This window comes from Citrus sinensis, chromosome 8 (genome assembly GCF_022201045.2).
Source record: "Citrus sinensis cultivar Valencia sweet orange chromosome 8, DVS_A1.0, whole genome shotgun sequence".
NCBI classification, from domain to species: Eukaryota; Viridiplantae; Streptophyta; class Magnoliopsida; order Sapindales; family Rutaceae; genus Citrus; species Citrus sinensis.
The window spans coordinates 10,487,909-10,503,997 of NC_068563.1; the positions used below are offsets into that span (position 1 = coordinate 10,487,909).

The following is a 16,089-nucleotide window of genomic DNA, read 5'->3' on the forward strand; positions in this document are numbered from 1 at the left end:
ATGGGCTTTGGGATAGACATAAAAAATAAATAATAAAGTAGGGATATTTTGTCATTAGAAATTAGTTGGCGGATTTAGATTTCTTCATTCGGTAAAAAAACAAAAAAAAAATAGCTATTTTATTAAGTCAAAATTATCTGAAAAGTCTTATAAGTTATAAAAACAAAAAAAAAAATCTCTAATTAACGTAATTAATTAATTTAAATCATTTTAGGTCATTAAGTTAAAAAACAAACACATTCTAAGTCTATGGGAAAGAATTTTTAGGATGGTCTTAAAAAGAAAATTAATTATTTTCTTGAATTTTTGGGATAATCTCAAAATTAACCATTTTGAGGTGTAAGAAACATCGCGTCTCCCTGACTTTATGTTCTAATATCAAACTTTGAATAATTCAAGGAAAGAAGAGTGGGCTTTCAATTAATGTAGCAGTTATTTGTACGAAAATTTTCTTCCAATTTTATATTATATTGCTTCCCACGTTTAGGTACCAAAAAAAAATTATAAAAGATGCCGATTTGTATAATTGGTATCCTCTATATATATCAACTAAAATAGCATTGTAATCGGTCCATAGATACAAAGGAATAACTTGTCTATTTCAAATCCCCCAGTCTTCGCCTTCCCGCATTTTTTTAAGCCTTAAGACGGGGATAAAAAAAAAAAAAGCAGCAACTCCAGGCTGTGCCATACATGGGGACAGTGGAAATCAATGAAGATACCTACACATCTCAGGGACCATCAGCAATGATACTAGCCATTGGCACAGCAACTCCTCCAAACTGTTTCTACCAAGCCGATTATCCTGATTTCTTCTTTCGTATCACCAATAGTGAGCACAAGACCGAGTTGAAAGAGAAATTCAAGCGCATATGTAAGCAGGCATCTATAAATATTCAATTTAATTAGAGAGCTCTTTATTCTGTTATTTAATCAATGCTTTTTTGGATCAACAGGCGACAGATCATCAATTAAAAAACGTTATTTATATCTTACTGAAGATATCCTAAAACAAAATCCTAAGATGTGTTGTTACAAGACCCCGTCTTTGGATGCTCGTCATGCTATGCTGATTGATGAAGTACCAAAGCTCGGTAAAGAAGCAGCCCTGAAGGCCATCAAAGAGTGGGGACAGCCCGTATCGAAGATCACTCACCTTATATTCAGTGCCTTTTATGGCGTTGACATGCCTGGTGCGGACGTCCGTCTGATGAAGCTTCTCGGTCTTGAACCGTCCGTTAACAGACTCATGATTTATACCCAAGGATGTTACATGGGAGGGACAGTCCTCAGACTTGCCAAAGATATTGCGGAGAACAATCCTGGAGCTCGAGTTCTTGTAGTGTGTTCTGATATCAAGGTTCTGGATTTTCATGAACCTTCAGAAACCCACTTGGACATCTTGGTTGTGCAGGCAATTTTTGGTGATGGAGCTGGGGCTGCAATTATTGGTGCAGATCCTGATATCTCCAATGGTGAACGTCCACTATTCCAGCTTTTATCTTGCACACAGACGACTGTCCCCGACACTGAAAATTATATCGTGGGTCACTTGAAAGAAATGGGGACGGATTATTATTTATCGAAAGATTTGCCTGTGACAATTGGGAAGCATATAGACAAGCTTTTAGCGGATGCAATGAGTCCGATTGGGATCAGTGATTGGAACTCGTTGTTTTACATAGTCCACCCCGGTGGCAAAGGCGTTTTAGACCAAGTTGAAAAAAATCTTGGACTGGGAAAGGATAAGCTTTCGGCAAGTCGATATGTGCTAAGCGAGTTTGGAAATTTGGGGGCGCCATCAGTGTTCTTCATTCTCGATGAGGTGAGGAAGAAGAGTTTGGAGGAAACGAAAGCCACCTCCGGTGAGGGATTGGATTGCGGTGTTTTGTTTGGATTTGGACCGGGGCTGACGGTGGAAACGGTTGTTTTGCGCAGCATTCCAATAGATTCCACCAATTGATGATCATCAATGTGCTCTCTGTGTTGGCTCCGTTATTGCGTTACTCTTGATAGAGCAAATCAAATCTATTTATGCATGTTTGGTGAGGTATTCTGGAAAAATAATACTGGTGCAATAGTTTTGTTAATTGTTCCTCGTACGTCTTTATGTTCTTATTGGTTTGTCGAACTATATTGGTCTATGTCTGTTACAAGATTGTAATTGTAATATTTATTTTTTCTATTTGATAGGAAATGGAATATCAAACAGTCGATACGCAGTGTTTGCGTAAAATATTTGGTGAAGGAAATTGACTTTCTTTCTATAGCTGCACAAATTAAAAGTAGAAGCAGTTTTATAGTGAATTTTGTTTTTTTTTCGGTTGGATGAACCTCGACATGCCGACGGATTTTATTAAATAAAAAAGAGTAAATGATTTATCGATTTCGGAGGGACATAATATGCCTTACGCTTGAAGCTTAAACAAGTCATAGCGCTAAGAACAACATAGAAGGAGACTCTAGGAAAAAAGAAATCCAAAAGAAAATTATATTTAAAAAAAACGATACTTCAAAAAACCATTAACATCTTAAGACAAGAATTGTTCGATCTCTTCTCCATTCAATAGACTGTATGGGTTAGGATATAAGTGAAGTTGAGGAATAAACACCTCAAACACATTGATCAAATCTGCATATGAATACATGGAAAAGAAAAAAAAAATTGGCTGCCAATATCTAGCCATTAGAGAAACAACAATTAACATAAATAAAACTATTTTAATCAAAAGAAAAAAATACTCATAAGCTATTTATAAATAAACTCAATTATTCTCTTTTGGTAAAGGTTATATATATAGCAAACTATAGCAGACAAGAAGTTTTCAATATAATATCTACTTTCAGCACAAGCATGTTACTCTATCTACATATGCCAAATGATTTTTGTGCATAGTTAAAAGCTATCACAAATGCTCTATTATGCTCTATTATACTTTCACCACTCATTTCCTCAATTTATTCATTCTAAAAGCTTATTTAACAAGGCAAAAAATAAGTCCTCAAACTGCAGTTTCCTTAAACTGGGCATAAAATAACTATGAATCTCCATATTTATATTAGGCATAATAAAGTTTGGACATAAAATATTTCAATAATTTGAGAGTTCAATCCAAAATTATTACTACTAAAAGAAATAATATTTGCAAACTTTGTTAAGCCTTCATAAGTGAGTATGAGATTTATTATACTACTTAAATCTATTCATGTGAACCATTTAAAGAATATCACCCTAAATTGTAATTAAGTATTCATTAATTTTGCCTAATTATAAAACTTTAAGAAGATAAAAAAAGTAAAATAAAAATATAATCATTATATATTTCCACTCACAAGTAATGTTGCTTTAACTTGATTGACATCATAACCCAAAATCACTTTAAACATTTTTCCTAAACCTAGAAAGGGAAAAAAAAAACAAACTTCAAAATATAATTATTATATATTAAGACATGCTTATATAACATAACCATTTACTAGAATATTCATGGAATAATCGATAGTTCTTAAAATTAATATTCTACACTAAGTATATATTTGATACAGTAAATTAATTTTCCAACTATTACTCATATGCTCATCATCCAAAATCATTTCTTGGAAGCCTTCAAAGTCTTAAACTAAGATGTCAAACTCAAACCAACACAAAACAAGAATGTCAAACTCAAATCAATTGCAAACCATAGAAATCAATAATCGAGCTAATATTTAAGTTAAATTAGTTCAATTAAAAAGAATAGCTTACAAGCTCCTAGCTTTCTGGAACCACCCGACTGGTCCTAAAACCATTCATTTTTGGGCTCCAACTACAGTAGTAATTGGTACTTAAATACATATTTATAAAATTTAAGATACTTAATACATTGGATTGATATTTTCCAGTTTTTAACAACACATATGAATGAATAACATATTAAAATTTGAGGTTATTTTGATATTATTATGCTGGTGTTTTGCAAGATCAAAAGTTAATAAATAGTTATGTCAAAAGAACTTTTTCAAATTTGAAGTATGCATATAGAACTTTAGTTTCTCCAAATTTCAGATCATTCAGACATGTTTAGACTATTGTTTTGCACCACCAAACATGATACATGAGTAATTTATGAAAGATTGGACAGCAACCAACCATTTTGAAAAATCGATTAAAAATCAGTTATAGACCCAATTCATTCCAAAATTTCCAGAACTGAAACATACACATTTAACTTTAATTATTTCAAACATATGATAAAGTTTGGACAAAATATTTCAATAATTTGAGAGTTCATTCCAAAATCATTACTTATAAACAATCTTATGATTTTGGCCATCAATCATATAAATATAAATAAGAAAAATTAAACAACTGAAGTAGATATTGCCGTATTATGAACATAAATATAAATAAGACAAATCTAATATTGCCTTAGTAATGAACTGAAGAAACAAAATTATGTTTTGCCCTGTAAACAAATCCATTAAAGAAATGATAAAGACACCTCATTTCTCAACCTAAGCCACATACTTCAAACTTTTCCTTTGTAAAAGCATCTATTTGATAGTTTGTAAGTAATCATCCGATGAGACTATTTATAGCAAATAAAAATTGAAATCTATTTGATATGAACAAAACTAAAAAATAACAGCAAAAAAAAATGAAAAGATTGCTTTTGAAAAAAAAAACTAATAACACATGAACAAATGATTAATAAGCAATAAGTTATATCAACATAGAACCACTATGAACCAATATAAACCATCAATTTTAGCATAATCATGCTGCTCTTAAGAATTCCCAAATTAGAAAATTTTAGGGTTTTAGTATGAAAAATGTTTATTGTCGTTCATCAGCGAAATAAAGTTAACCTTATAGTGACGATCACCCTAAACACAATATTTTCCAAAGTAGATATAATGAAGGCTATTTGGTGCCAATAAAAGAAAAGAAAGTAGCAGAGAAAAAAACACAATAAAAGCTAAATCTTTACCTTCTTGTTTCTTCCAAGTAGCCAAAGAAACAATACCTTCTAGTTTCTTCCAAGTAGCCAAAGAAACATAGAAGCTCTTCTCCAAATCACTTATTTAAACCTAAAAGAACAATTAAAACAAAAAAAAACTCAACATCTAATGACAATAAGAGAGACCCCAAATCATAAAATAAGAAAAGAAATAAGAAGTTAGGATTTTGAAGGCAAATGGTGAACCTGTGCCATTGGTTTGACAGGATCATGGTTGAGCACTTTTTGACAATTTTTTTTTTCCGATAAAGATGAACAACAGTTTAAACAAAAGACTTCTCGCGTCATACATTACAATATTCGAGATCCACTGGTTTATATTCATCTTAAGCATAACACAGCAAAAGGAAGTAATAACTCAATTAACACTAAGCATCTGGGATGGAACTGCAAATTTAAAGAGCCTTGAGGATGTCATCGGCATTGGAGACAGTGAAATCTCCACCAGATTCAACATTTGCGGCCTTCACCTTGAGGTCATCAACCAAGAGAGCAAACCTCCTTGATCGGGTGCCAAGTCCTTTCTCACTGAGGTCAAGCTCAAGCCCCAAAGCATGGGTGTATTTTACTGAGCCATCAGCCAGGAACTTCACGCTCTTGTTCTCAGGAAATGTTTTGGCCCATGCCTTCATTACAAATGGGTCATTAACGCTTATGCAGAGAATTTCATCGACGCCTTTTGACTTCAACTCATCACCCTTCTCGATGAATCCAGGCACATGCTTCAAGCTGCAAGTAGGAGTGAAAGCACCGGGGATGCCAAAGAGGATGACCTTTTTACCGGCAGCGAGCGAGTGTATGGACACTTACTGCAACTAATCTTGTTCGTCGAAGTAAGCGAGAGTACCGTCCGGCAAGGGGTCACTGACTGCGATAGGAGCCATTTAGAGATAGAATCTGATCTACGCCTGTGATTAAATACACGATTGCCACTGGAGGGCGAGAGCTTTTTTGTATTTGAGGAGCACTTTTTGACAATTTGGATGTTAGGGATTTTTTAGATCTAGAGAGCTCGGGAGGGAACGAATACTTTGGTAGAGGGAGTTGAAAAGTTATATTTTGGATAAGATAAGACTTGTCCATTTGTTTTGTTTTTATCCACTCAAAAAGCACAACTCTAAAAAAATTAAAAATAATTCGTAGCCTAGTGGTCTTTTGATTCAATGTAGAAGCTTTAGGTTTAAGAGGTCTTGGGTTTGAATTCGGACTAAAACAAAATTAAAATGATAATTTTTAATTATTGATACCTAAGCATCATTGATCGCTATTACTAAAGCTATTGATACTCCAGTATTAGTAATTAGTGATACATATCTGTTAAACGAGGAAAATGATCCAAATATATGCATATACTGATACTTTTAAATAAAGTGTCAAAAGACAAGTATCAGTAAAGACTATTTTTCTAGTAGTGACTTGATTTAAAATTAGTGATGAACTAGACATAGGGATTCACTTTGTAGGGCAAATATAATCTAGATCGTTTAATTTTATATTTAATGTTGACTGTTAGGTTGCATTAGATATAACATATCCAACAGGCAATAGTTGAGGATGCATAAGAGATTCTGCCTAGTGTTGTAGTAAATGTTATAGCAACGGTACTGTAATTGAAAAAATAGTTAATGCCATTAAGTGAGTTGGATGAGATTGAAGATAAAACTATCACAAGCGCATGGGATGAGATATATTCAGATCCTATTCAAATTCCCGTCGGACCCGTTACAAGACCTCGAGCAAAGAAATTCAAAGAAGTATTTAATGGATTGATTCAAGCAACTTGGGCTCAATCAAATTCGTGGAGGTCCGTTGAAGGAATCCCACATGATGAATGCATGATTCAGGCTCTTGAAGTTTCCAAATAATCACTTCCATAAAATAGGAAGTTGACTTGCACATTATGGTGGGATAATATATTATTTCCCTTTTTTTGGATACTTTTCCGTTTTTTAAGGAGGCTATTAGATAATCAAATTTGTTATTTCTATTTTAATTGCCTAGTTTCCATTTTAATTGATGAAATGCATTTAAGCCAATTAGGATCTTGATTTGATTTAGATTCTTTCCTATTTGTTTAGATTCAAATTCTGATTTGATTTTGGTTTAAGATTTATTTCCAAAAATTCTTGTAACCAACCGCATATAATGTACTTGTATCCAATTGTGAAGAACCAGCTTCTGTTTTTAGGGGGTTAAATGCAAAGAGTTAAGACTAATGTGGCTTTCATGCAGATTGACTTAAGTTTGAGGACCAATGTGCAAAATCAATGCTGACGTGTTTAAAGTTCGTTATGTTTGTTAGCAGCCTCTGGGAATTCTCAGAAATGCTTTATAAACAGAGCTGACTTATGGCATCTGGTATGAGTTACATTTCTCTTTCGTTTTTCAGTCAATTTGAGTGATTCTGGTTTCTTTGTAAAGCTTGTAATTTCTTCTACGAAGCTTGACAGATTTGTAATCATTTGAGTAATAAAAGAGTGCTAGTTTTCCCTTTGAATTGTTGTGTCTGGTGTTGGTGTTCAAGATCAGGTTTCTGATCTTATGAGTGAGTTCTTGGATCTTTGCTTCATTCGTGGAGTTTCTTTTTGGCTTCTGTTGTGTTCAAACTCAACAGGTGGTATCAGAGCCCTAGGGGGATCGCAACAATGTCACTTCCAAAACCCAAGATTGAGAAATTCACCATTAGTGGTGATTTTTCACTTTGGAAGATGAAAATGAGAGCACTTCTTGTTCATCAAGGACTGGAGTCAGCTTTGGAAGAAGAAGATCCAGAAATTGCTGGAAGTTCAAGATCTGATGAAAAGATGAAGCAGATCCACAATAGAGCCCACAGTACCCTGATCTTGAGTCTAAGTGACTCAATCTTGAGAGAAATCTCAGAGGAGAAAACAGCTCTGGGTATCTGGAACAAAGTAAAGGCTCTATGCATGAAGAAATCACTTGCTCACAGACTCTTCTTAAAGAAAAGGTTGTATACATTTTTTATGAAGGAAGGTGTGTCAATACAGGAGCATATTGATGTGTTTAACAAGATCATTCTTAATCTTGAAGGAGTGGAAAGCATCAAGATAGGTGATTAAGATAAAGCCTTCTTCTTGCTGAGTTCACTGCCAAAATCCTATGAGGGTTTTGTAGATACCATGCTATATGGGAGGACAACTCTCACACTAGAAGATGTGAAGGCCTCCTTGTGTTCAAAAGAAATACAAAGGCACTCTGGAGATCTGGATCAAAACCCTGGTGAAGGGTTGATGGCAAAAGCTGAGAAGAAGAAAGATAAGAAGAAAAAGAAGAACAAGAACCAGTTTAAGAAAGAAGATGAGTCTGAGAAAGAAAAGATGAAAAGAAGAAAATGTTTCTACTGTAAGAAGACAGGCCATTACATCAGGGACTGTGCTGAGAAGAAGAGAGACAGCAAAGAAAAATCAGGAGATGCTGCTGTAGTATCTGATGAATCATCTTATGGAGGTTATCAAAGTGCAGACTTACTGGTGGCATCAAATAGAAAGATTGAAGGTCAGTGGGTTCTAGACTCTGGTTGTTCTTTCCATATGAGTCTTGATAAAACCCTCTTTCATGAGTATGAAACTACAGATGGAGGTAGAGTCTTAATGGGAAACCACAATGCTTGTAAAATTATGGGTATAGGTTCTGTTAAAATCAGAATGTATGATGGAATGACAAGAACCTTAGAACATGTTAGGCATGTACCAGGATTAAAGAAGAATCTGATATCCTTAGGCATGTTAGATAGCTCAGGCTATGTCTTTAAGTCTGACCATGGGGGCTTAAAGGTAATGAAAAACTCCAGTATAGTAATGAAGGGAGTCAAGAATAATGGACTGTATGTGTTGGAAGGGTCATCAGTACCTGTGTTGTCTGCATTGCATGCTAGTTCTGATGTAGATAAAGGCAAGATGTGGCATCTAAGGCTTGGACACATGAGTGCCAAAAGCTTACAAGAACTGAGCAAAAGGGGGCTGTTATGTGGAGATAAGGTTGAAGAGCTGAAGTTCTGTGAGAATTGTATCTTTGGGAAGGCCCACAGAATGAAGTTTGAAAGGGGATTGCATAAATCTAAAGCTGTATTGGATTATGCACACTCTAATCTTTGGGGGCCTGCTCAAGTGTCATCCCTAAGTGGTGGCAGATACTTTGTAACATTCATAGATGACTTCTCAAGAAAGGTCTGGTTATACATTCTCAAGACTAAAGATCAAGCTTTTGAGAAATTCAAGATATAGAGAGCTCTGGTAGAAAATTAGTCAGGGGTGAAGCTGAAAGCAGTAAGGACTGATAATGGGCTTGAATTTTGTAATAAAGAGTTTGATGAGTATTGTCAGAAGCATGGAATCTCCAGACACAAGACTGTTAGGTTCACCCCTCAGTAAAATGGATTAACTGAGAGGATGAACATAACTCTCATTGATAAGACTAGATGCCTCCTCATAAACTCCAAGCTACCAAGAAGCTTCTGGGCTGAAGCTGTAACTACAGCTTGTTACTTGGTTAATAGGAGTCCCTCTGCAGCTCTCAAGTTCAAGACTCCTGAAGAAGTCTGGACTGGTGTATCTGCAGACTGCAAACATCTGAGAATTTTTAGATGTACAGCCTATGTGCATGTGAAGCAAGGAAAGCTAGATTTAAGGGCTCTGAAGGGGGTCTTTGTGGGATATCCTGAGGGGGTGAAAGGGTATAGGGTATGGTGTGGTGCCACTCATAAATGTATCATCAGTAGAGATGTTACATTTCATGAGGAATCTATGTTAGAGGACAATGACTCTGCTGTCTTTGACTTCAGCCCTTATACTGATGAATCAATGAAAGAAGCTGCAATAAGGAAGGATTCCAGAATTGAGGTGGAGTCATCTAGTAGCAGTGACAGAGAGGGTCAAGACATAGGTGCAACAGAAGATCTTCAAGAAAGGTCTGAAGTGGATAATCTAAGAACTTCAGTGGTTGAGCTACAAGACTATCAACTAGCAAGGGACAGAGCAAGAAGGGATACAAAACCACCTTCCAGATATGCATATGTTGGGATGATAGCTTATGCTCTTAACAGTGCAGAGGAAATAACTATTGAAGAACCAGCAAGCTACAGAGAAGCTATGAAAGGTAGTGACAGTAGCAACTGGATCAAAGCTATGGAAGAAGAAATGGATTCCTTAAACAAAAACAAGACTTGGACTCTTGTTCAAAATCTAGGCAACAGAAGGTTGGTAAGCTGTAAATGGATTTTCAAAAGAAAAGAAGGAATTCCAGGAGTTTAAGCTTCAAGATTCAAGGCTAGATTAGTTGCTAGAGGTTTTACACAAAAGGAAGGTGTGGATTTCACTGAGGTTTTTTCACCTGTGGTTAAACATAGCTCCATAAGGATGCTACTGTCAATGGTAGCTCTGACTGATATGGAGCTTGATCAGATGGATGTGAAGACAGCTTTTCTACATGGGAAGCTTGAGGAAGAAATTCTGATGACACAACCAGAGGGCTTTGAAATCAAAGGAAAGGAAGATCATGTTTGTCATTTAAACAAGTCTCTTTATGGACTAAAGCAGTCTCCAAGACAATGGTACAAGAGATTTGATGAATTCATGATCTCCAAGGGCTATCTCAGAAGCAAATATGATAGCTGTGTGTACTCTGGAAGCTCAAATTCAGGTGGAGTTGTTTATCTTCTGCTGTATGTGGATGATATGCTACTTGCTAGCAAAGATAGAAGTGAGATCAAGAAGCTCAAAGACCTGTTGAATGCAGAATTTGAAATAAAGGATCTTGGATGTGCTAAGAGGATCCTTGGGATGGATATTATAAGGAATAGAGCTGCTGGAACTCTATTTGTCAGTCAAGAGAGGTACATCCTAAAGGTTCTTGACAGATTTGATATGCTGGATGCTAAGTCTGTTCAGACACCACTTGGATCTCAGTTCAAACTTTCAAAAGTGCAAGCTCCTACTACAAATCAAGATAAGTCTATGATGAGTGAAGTTCCATATGCTCAGGCAGTTGGGAGCCTCATGTATGCAATGGTGTGTACTAGGGCTGATATTGCTTATGTTGTTAGTCTTGTTAGCAGATTCATGAGTGATCCTGGAAAGGAGCACTGGGATGCTGTTAAGTGGATTATGAGATACCTTAAAGGTACTCCAGATCATGGTCTGCTGTATGGAAGGTCAAAGCAAGATGAGAAAAGTATAGTGGGATATGTAGACTCAGATTTTGCAGGAGATTTGGATGGGAGGAAATCAATCTCAGGCTACTTGTTCATGGTGAATGGCTGTCTGATCAGCTGGAAAGCAACTCTTCAATCTGTGGTCACTTTGTCTTCTACAGAGGCTGAGTTTGTTGCTGCAACAGAGGCAGTAAAAGAGGGAAAGTGGCTTGGTAGGATTTTGAATGAGCTTTGGTTAAAGCAGAAAACTTTCACCATTTTCTGTGACAATCAAAGTGCCATCCACCTTATTAAAAATCAAATCTATCACGAGAGGACTAAGCACATTGATGTGAGACTCCATTTCATTAGAGATGAAGTATCTAAAGGTGTTGTGTTAGTGAACAAAATACACACTGATATAAATCCTGCTGATGCTCTTACAAAAGTGGTTCCCACTGCTAAGTTCAAGTTCTGTGTAAACTTGATGGGAATCATGGCTAACTTACAGTGATTACTTTGTGTAATCAAGTGATAAGCTGTGTGCTTAAAATGGTTTTTTGAAGCAACTTTTATGGTTAAGAATCAAACTGAATCAAGTCTGCAAGGTGGAGATTGTGAAGAACCAGCTTCTGTTTTTAAGGGGTTAAATGCAAAGAGTTAAGACTAATGTGGCTTTCATGCAGATTGACTTAAGTTTGAGGACCAATGTGCAAAATCGATGCTGACGTGTTTAAAGTTCGTTATGTTTGTTAGCAGCCTCTGGGAATTCTCAGAAATGCTTTATAAACAGAGCTGACTTGTGGCATCTGGTGTGAGTTACATTTCTCTTTCGTTTTTCAGTCAATTTGAGTGATTCTGGTTTCTTTGTAAAGCTTGTAATTTCTTCTACGAAGCTTGACAGATTTGTAATCATTTGAGTAATAAAAGAGTGCTAGTTTTCCCTTTGAATTGTTGTGTCTGGTGTTGGTGTTCAAGATCAGGTTTCTGATCTTGTGAGTGAGTTCTTGGATCTATGCTTCATTTGTGGAGTTTCTTTTTGGCTTCAGTTGTGTTCAAACTCAATACCAATAAACAGAGATAAGTTTTGATGCAATTAGTGAGAGTTAATTCTCTTTGGTTCATACACACTCTTTGAACTTATCAGATTTTCATGGCATTCAAACTCTTGACTTATCAATCAGACCATCCAAAGCTGATTGTGACATCCTCATATACCAATGTTCGTGCTTTCATTAAGCATTGGGTCGTGGTTCCATTCAATTCCAGATTCAGATTCGATCTTGAGGACTAAATTGATTAAGGTCGCGTCAGTTCTCGATAGGATTCATATAAAAGTTTATTCACTCAACTACTCCATTCCCATTGGTTTTATCCTTGTGTTAGACGTGAGAATTTTCTTTAATACATTTTTATTTTAATTAGTTTATTAGTTTTATTAGTTATTTTATTTTCAATTAAAACAAAACTGCACTGTTAAGGTTGCTGTAGCAAATCTGATAGCATCAATCCATGTGGAGACGATCTGAATGCACCTCAGTATATTACTTGTTGTGTACACTTGCACATTAACACCCATAGCATTAGAGATTGCACACACCAACAATTAATAAATATTATATGAAAACTATTTTGGTGGTAAATTTGTCCTAACAGATTTTATTAATACTAAAATCCATTAACCCAAAAATTGACTATAAAATGCACACAAAATATAGATATAATATTAAATTTTAATTCTTTTAAATGCTAGTTACTCGATCAAATTTAAAGTATATACATTTACTTATGTTTTTACACATAGTTTAATAATATATATATATATATATATATATATATATATATTGTGATGATACAATTGTCTTTAGATAATTTTATTTTCAAAACCTATCTATTCACTGAGTTTTACACTCATTCTATTTTATATTTTTTCTTCCACAAATGGTTGCAGGAAAATCAGTCAACTGAATGACCATGGTTATTTTGGGTTTTAACCATTTGATGGTATTAAGAGATATAGATAATATTATTAGGACTTTTCGATGACCTCATTTTGGATTTTTTTTATTATCATATAATTATAATGGATGTGTACTCTTTCGTTACTATTTGGAAATATTGAGATTTTTTATGTAACGACCCACCCCGAATTCCCAAGGCAAATATAACCACAACTCATATATAAACTTGAAAACTCAATCGATCCATTAGTCGCTAAGGAATGGATTCATGAATTGGAGAAAATTTTGACAAGATCACAAATGCTTAAGTGGTCTCATTATCAATATGTTTTTTTTGCAATTTTGAGATATTGATTGATAACAAAAATCACCTTTTACCAGGTTTAGGGTTATGGTGTCAGATACATTCATAACCACAAATGTGTGGATGTTTGTGACAATGTACCAATTGAAAAAGATGTTGTAAGGATGATTAGAATCAGGTTTATGCCAAATCGTTAGGATTTGTGATTTTGTTGCTAAGAAATATATTGAGGTACGAGAGTGATATGTTTATTGAATCATTGGTCATGTTCGGTCCTATTGAATAAGTCTAAAGTAACAGTTGAATAAGTCTAAGTTAGTTGAGATATTATCAACTTAGTTTGTCAAGTATCCAATTCCTGATTTGTAGGGATTATTTTGTTTCATTCTTGTTACTGTTTTGCTTAGTTTGGCCTGTATAAATAAGTCATGGTTGAATAATGAAAGCATCAATCATTTTATCAAAGAAACACTTGTGTTATATCTTAGAGGGATTGGCTTCCTGGAATTAGCCAACTATTAATATTTCCAAGTGCAAGGGCAAGATAATAAGAGACAAGTAGAATAAAAGTAGCTTGCCTGTACCAAAGTGGTATCAGAGCTTGGCTATAGATCAAAGAGTGTAGAAAATGGAAAAAGGTATTGAGTCACTAACCACTAGCCAAATGAAATTCTCAACCAAATTAGCTTAATGTTTGAATGGCTAAATGCACAGATAGATCAAATATCAAGTCAAGCGGCTAAAAATAACATTAAAGATTCTTTGACTCCTTAGCGAGTCCAAAGAGGACATAGCAACAGCAACGACAACACTTCTCAAGCTAGTTCAAGCAAAAGAGTCGTTTCTAAGTAGTGTTCAATCGATTACGTATTAATCAATATTCGATTGATTGGTCTAAAGTTATCAACAAAAAAGATTTGTCTAAGCCACTTCCTTTCTTTTTGTCCAAGTTTCTTTTCTTTTTGTACTATTATACACCAAAACCAGTAAAATTGGACTTTCCAAGATTTGATAGTGGGGCAGATCCAACAAGCTAGGTGTACAGAGCTGAACAATTCTTTGAATTCATGAAACTTCTACTAATGATCAAGTTTTTTTAGTCTCATTTCACTTGGAGGGCAATGCACAATTGTGGTATTAAATGCCGAAATACGAAGCAATTTACATATCTTAGAATGAATTCAAAGAAGGGCTTCACTCAAGGTATGGTCCTATCAAATTTCTTGATTTCTTGGGAGAGTTAACTAAGTTGTAGCAAACTGGAAGTGTAGAGGAATATCAAAATAAGTTTGAGAAACTCTTAGCTAAAGTCAGGCATCTGCATCAAGCACACCAAGTAAATTGTTTTATCAGTGGTTTGTGTAAATCAATTTGTACTGATGTACAAGCCAATCGACCAAATACCTTGACTTCAGCTATCGGGTTGGCTCGGTTGTATAAAGCAAGAGAAACCTCTATATGCAAGTCCTCCATTGCTGCAGAAGGGGGTTCTCAATCTCACGGTGCGAAACCCACAAGCTTGCCTCGTGTGCCAATAAAAAATGACAATTGAAGAATTAAACGAGCAAAAAAGAGAAAGGCTTGGGCTTCAAATACAATGAAAAATTCAACCCTAGCCGTCGCTTCAAGAGGTTGTTTCCAATTCAAGCAAGCTTTGAAGATAGTGAGGAAGATATGGAAATGAAGATTGAGGGAGATGTAGTTGTTGAGCAAATTAAGATAGCACCTACAATTTCTTTCCATGCCATGGTCGGAACTCAAAATTCTTAAAATGATACGAGTTATAGGAAGGCTGGTGCACAAGGTGGTGACAGTACTTATTGACTCTAGAAGGACCCATAATTTTGTCCGACAAGAGCTGGCTGTAAAGGTGGGGCTACAATTAATACCAATTAAGTAGCTTAATGTAATGGTGGCATCCGGTGAAAGATTTAGCAGTCTAGGTACATGTCTGCAAACTCTAATTAAATTACAAGGAGTTCCATTAATTGTGGATTTTTATTTATTACCCTTTGAAGGGTATGATGTTGTTTTAGACACTCAGTGGCTAAGTACATTTGGTCTTATTGAATGAGATTTTTGGCCTCTTCCTAATCTCCTTGTGTTCTTTCAATTTTTGGATCAAATTGAAATTCAATAGGTTTGTATTTGCGCATGCAAGGGATTCTTGTCAACAAAATAAAATAAAATAAAATAATTAGCACCGTTAAGATTAATTTCACAATTCACAATGAACAATCAATCCCCAGCAACGACACCAAAAATTTGTTGTAACGTTTTCTTATGTTATTGGTGTTAATGTGCAAGTATGCACAACAAGTAATATAATAATAAGTATTTAAGATTGTCTCCACATGGATTGATGTTATCAAGTTTGCTACAACAATCTTAACAGTCTAGATTGTTTCAAATTAAAGTGAGACAACTATTAAAACTAATAAAATAACTGAAATGCAATAAATAAAATAGAATAAAGAAAACTCTCACAGCAAACACAAGGATTAAACCAATGAGAATAAAGTAGTTGAGTGATTAAACTCTCTTAATGGTTTTAACTGTTTCTTATAATTTTAGGCTCGGTTGCTACAGCATTTGCTACAGCACTGGGCAGAATTCTATTGAACCTTCAGCTGTCGCATGTTAGATGTCTTATATCTTTAAGCAACCTAACAGTGA

The 16,089-nt window shown here is 35.0% G+C and overlaps 1 protein-coding gene and 1 pseudogene across 1 annotated transcript; one reads left to right on the forward strand and one right to left on the reverse strand.

Annotated features, from left to right (window-relative positions):
* Positions 1-560: 560 nt before the first annotated feature.
* On the forward strand, positions 561-2,236 carry LOC102616623 (chalcone synthase 2-like). The gene is made up of 2 exons (XM_006487414.4): positions 561-874; positions 957-2,236. The coding sequence occupies exons 1-2, from the start codon at positions 694-696 to the stop codon at positions 1,961-1,963; spliced, it is 1,188 nt and encodes a 395-aa protein (XP_006487477.2). The 5' UTR covers positions 561-693; the 3' UTR covers positions 1,964-2,236.
* A 3,122-nt stretch (positions 2,237-5,358) lies between these two features.
* LOC102616920 (peroxiredoxin-2-like) lies at positions 5,359-5,899 on the reverse strand (annotated as a pseudogene).
* Positions 5,900-16,089: the final 10,190 nt, after the last annotated feature.

What these genes read in the sequence shown, in the direction of transcription:
- LOC102616623 (XM_006487414.4), top strand. Translation starts at nt 694, where the DNA reads ATGGGGACAGTGGAAATCAATGAAGATACCTACACATCTCAGGGACCA. An exon ending in AGAGAAATTCAAGCGCATAT is followed by an intron (nt 875 to 956) that starts GTAAGCAGGCAT and finishes TTGGATCAACAG; the next exon opens with GCGACAGATCATCAATTAAA.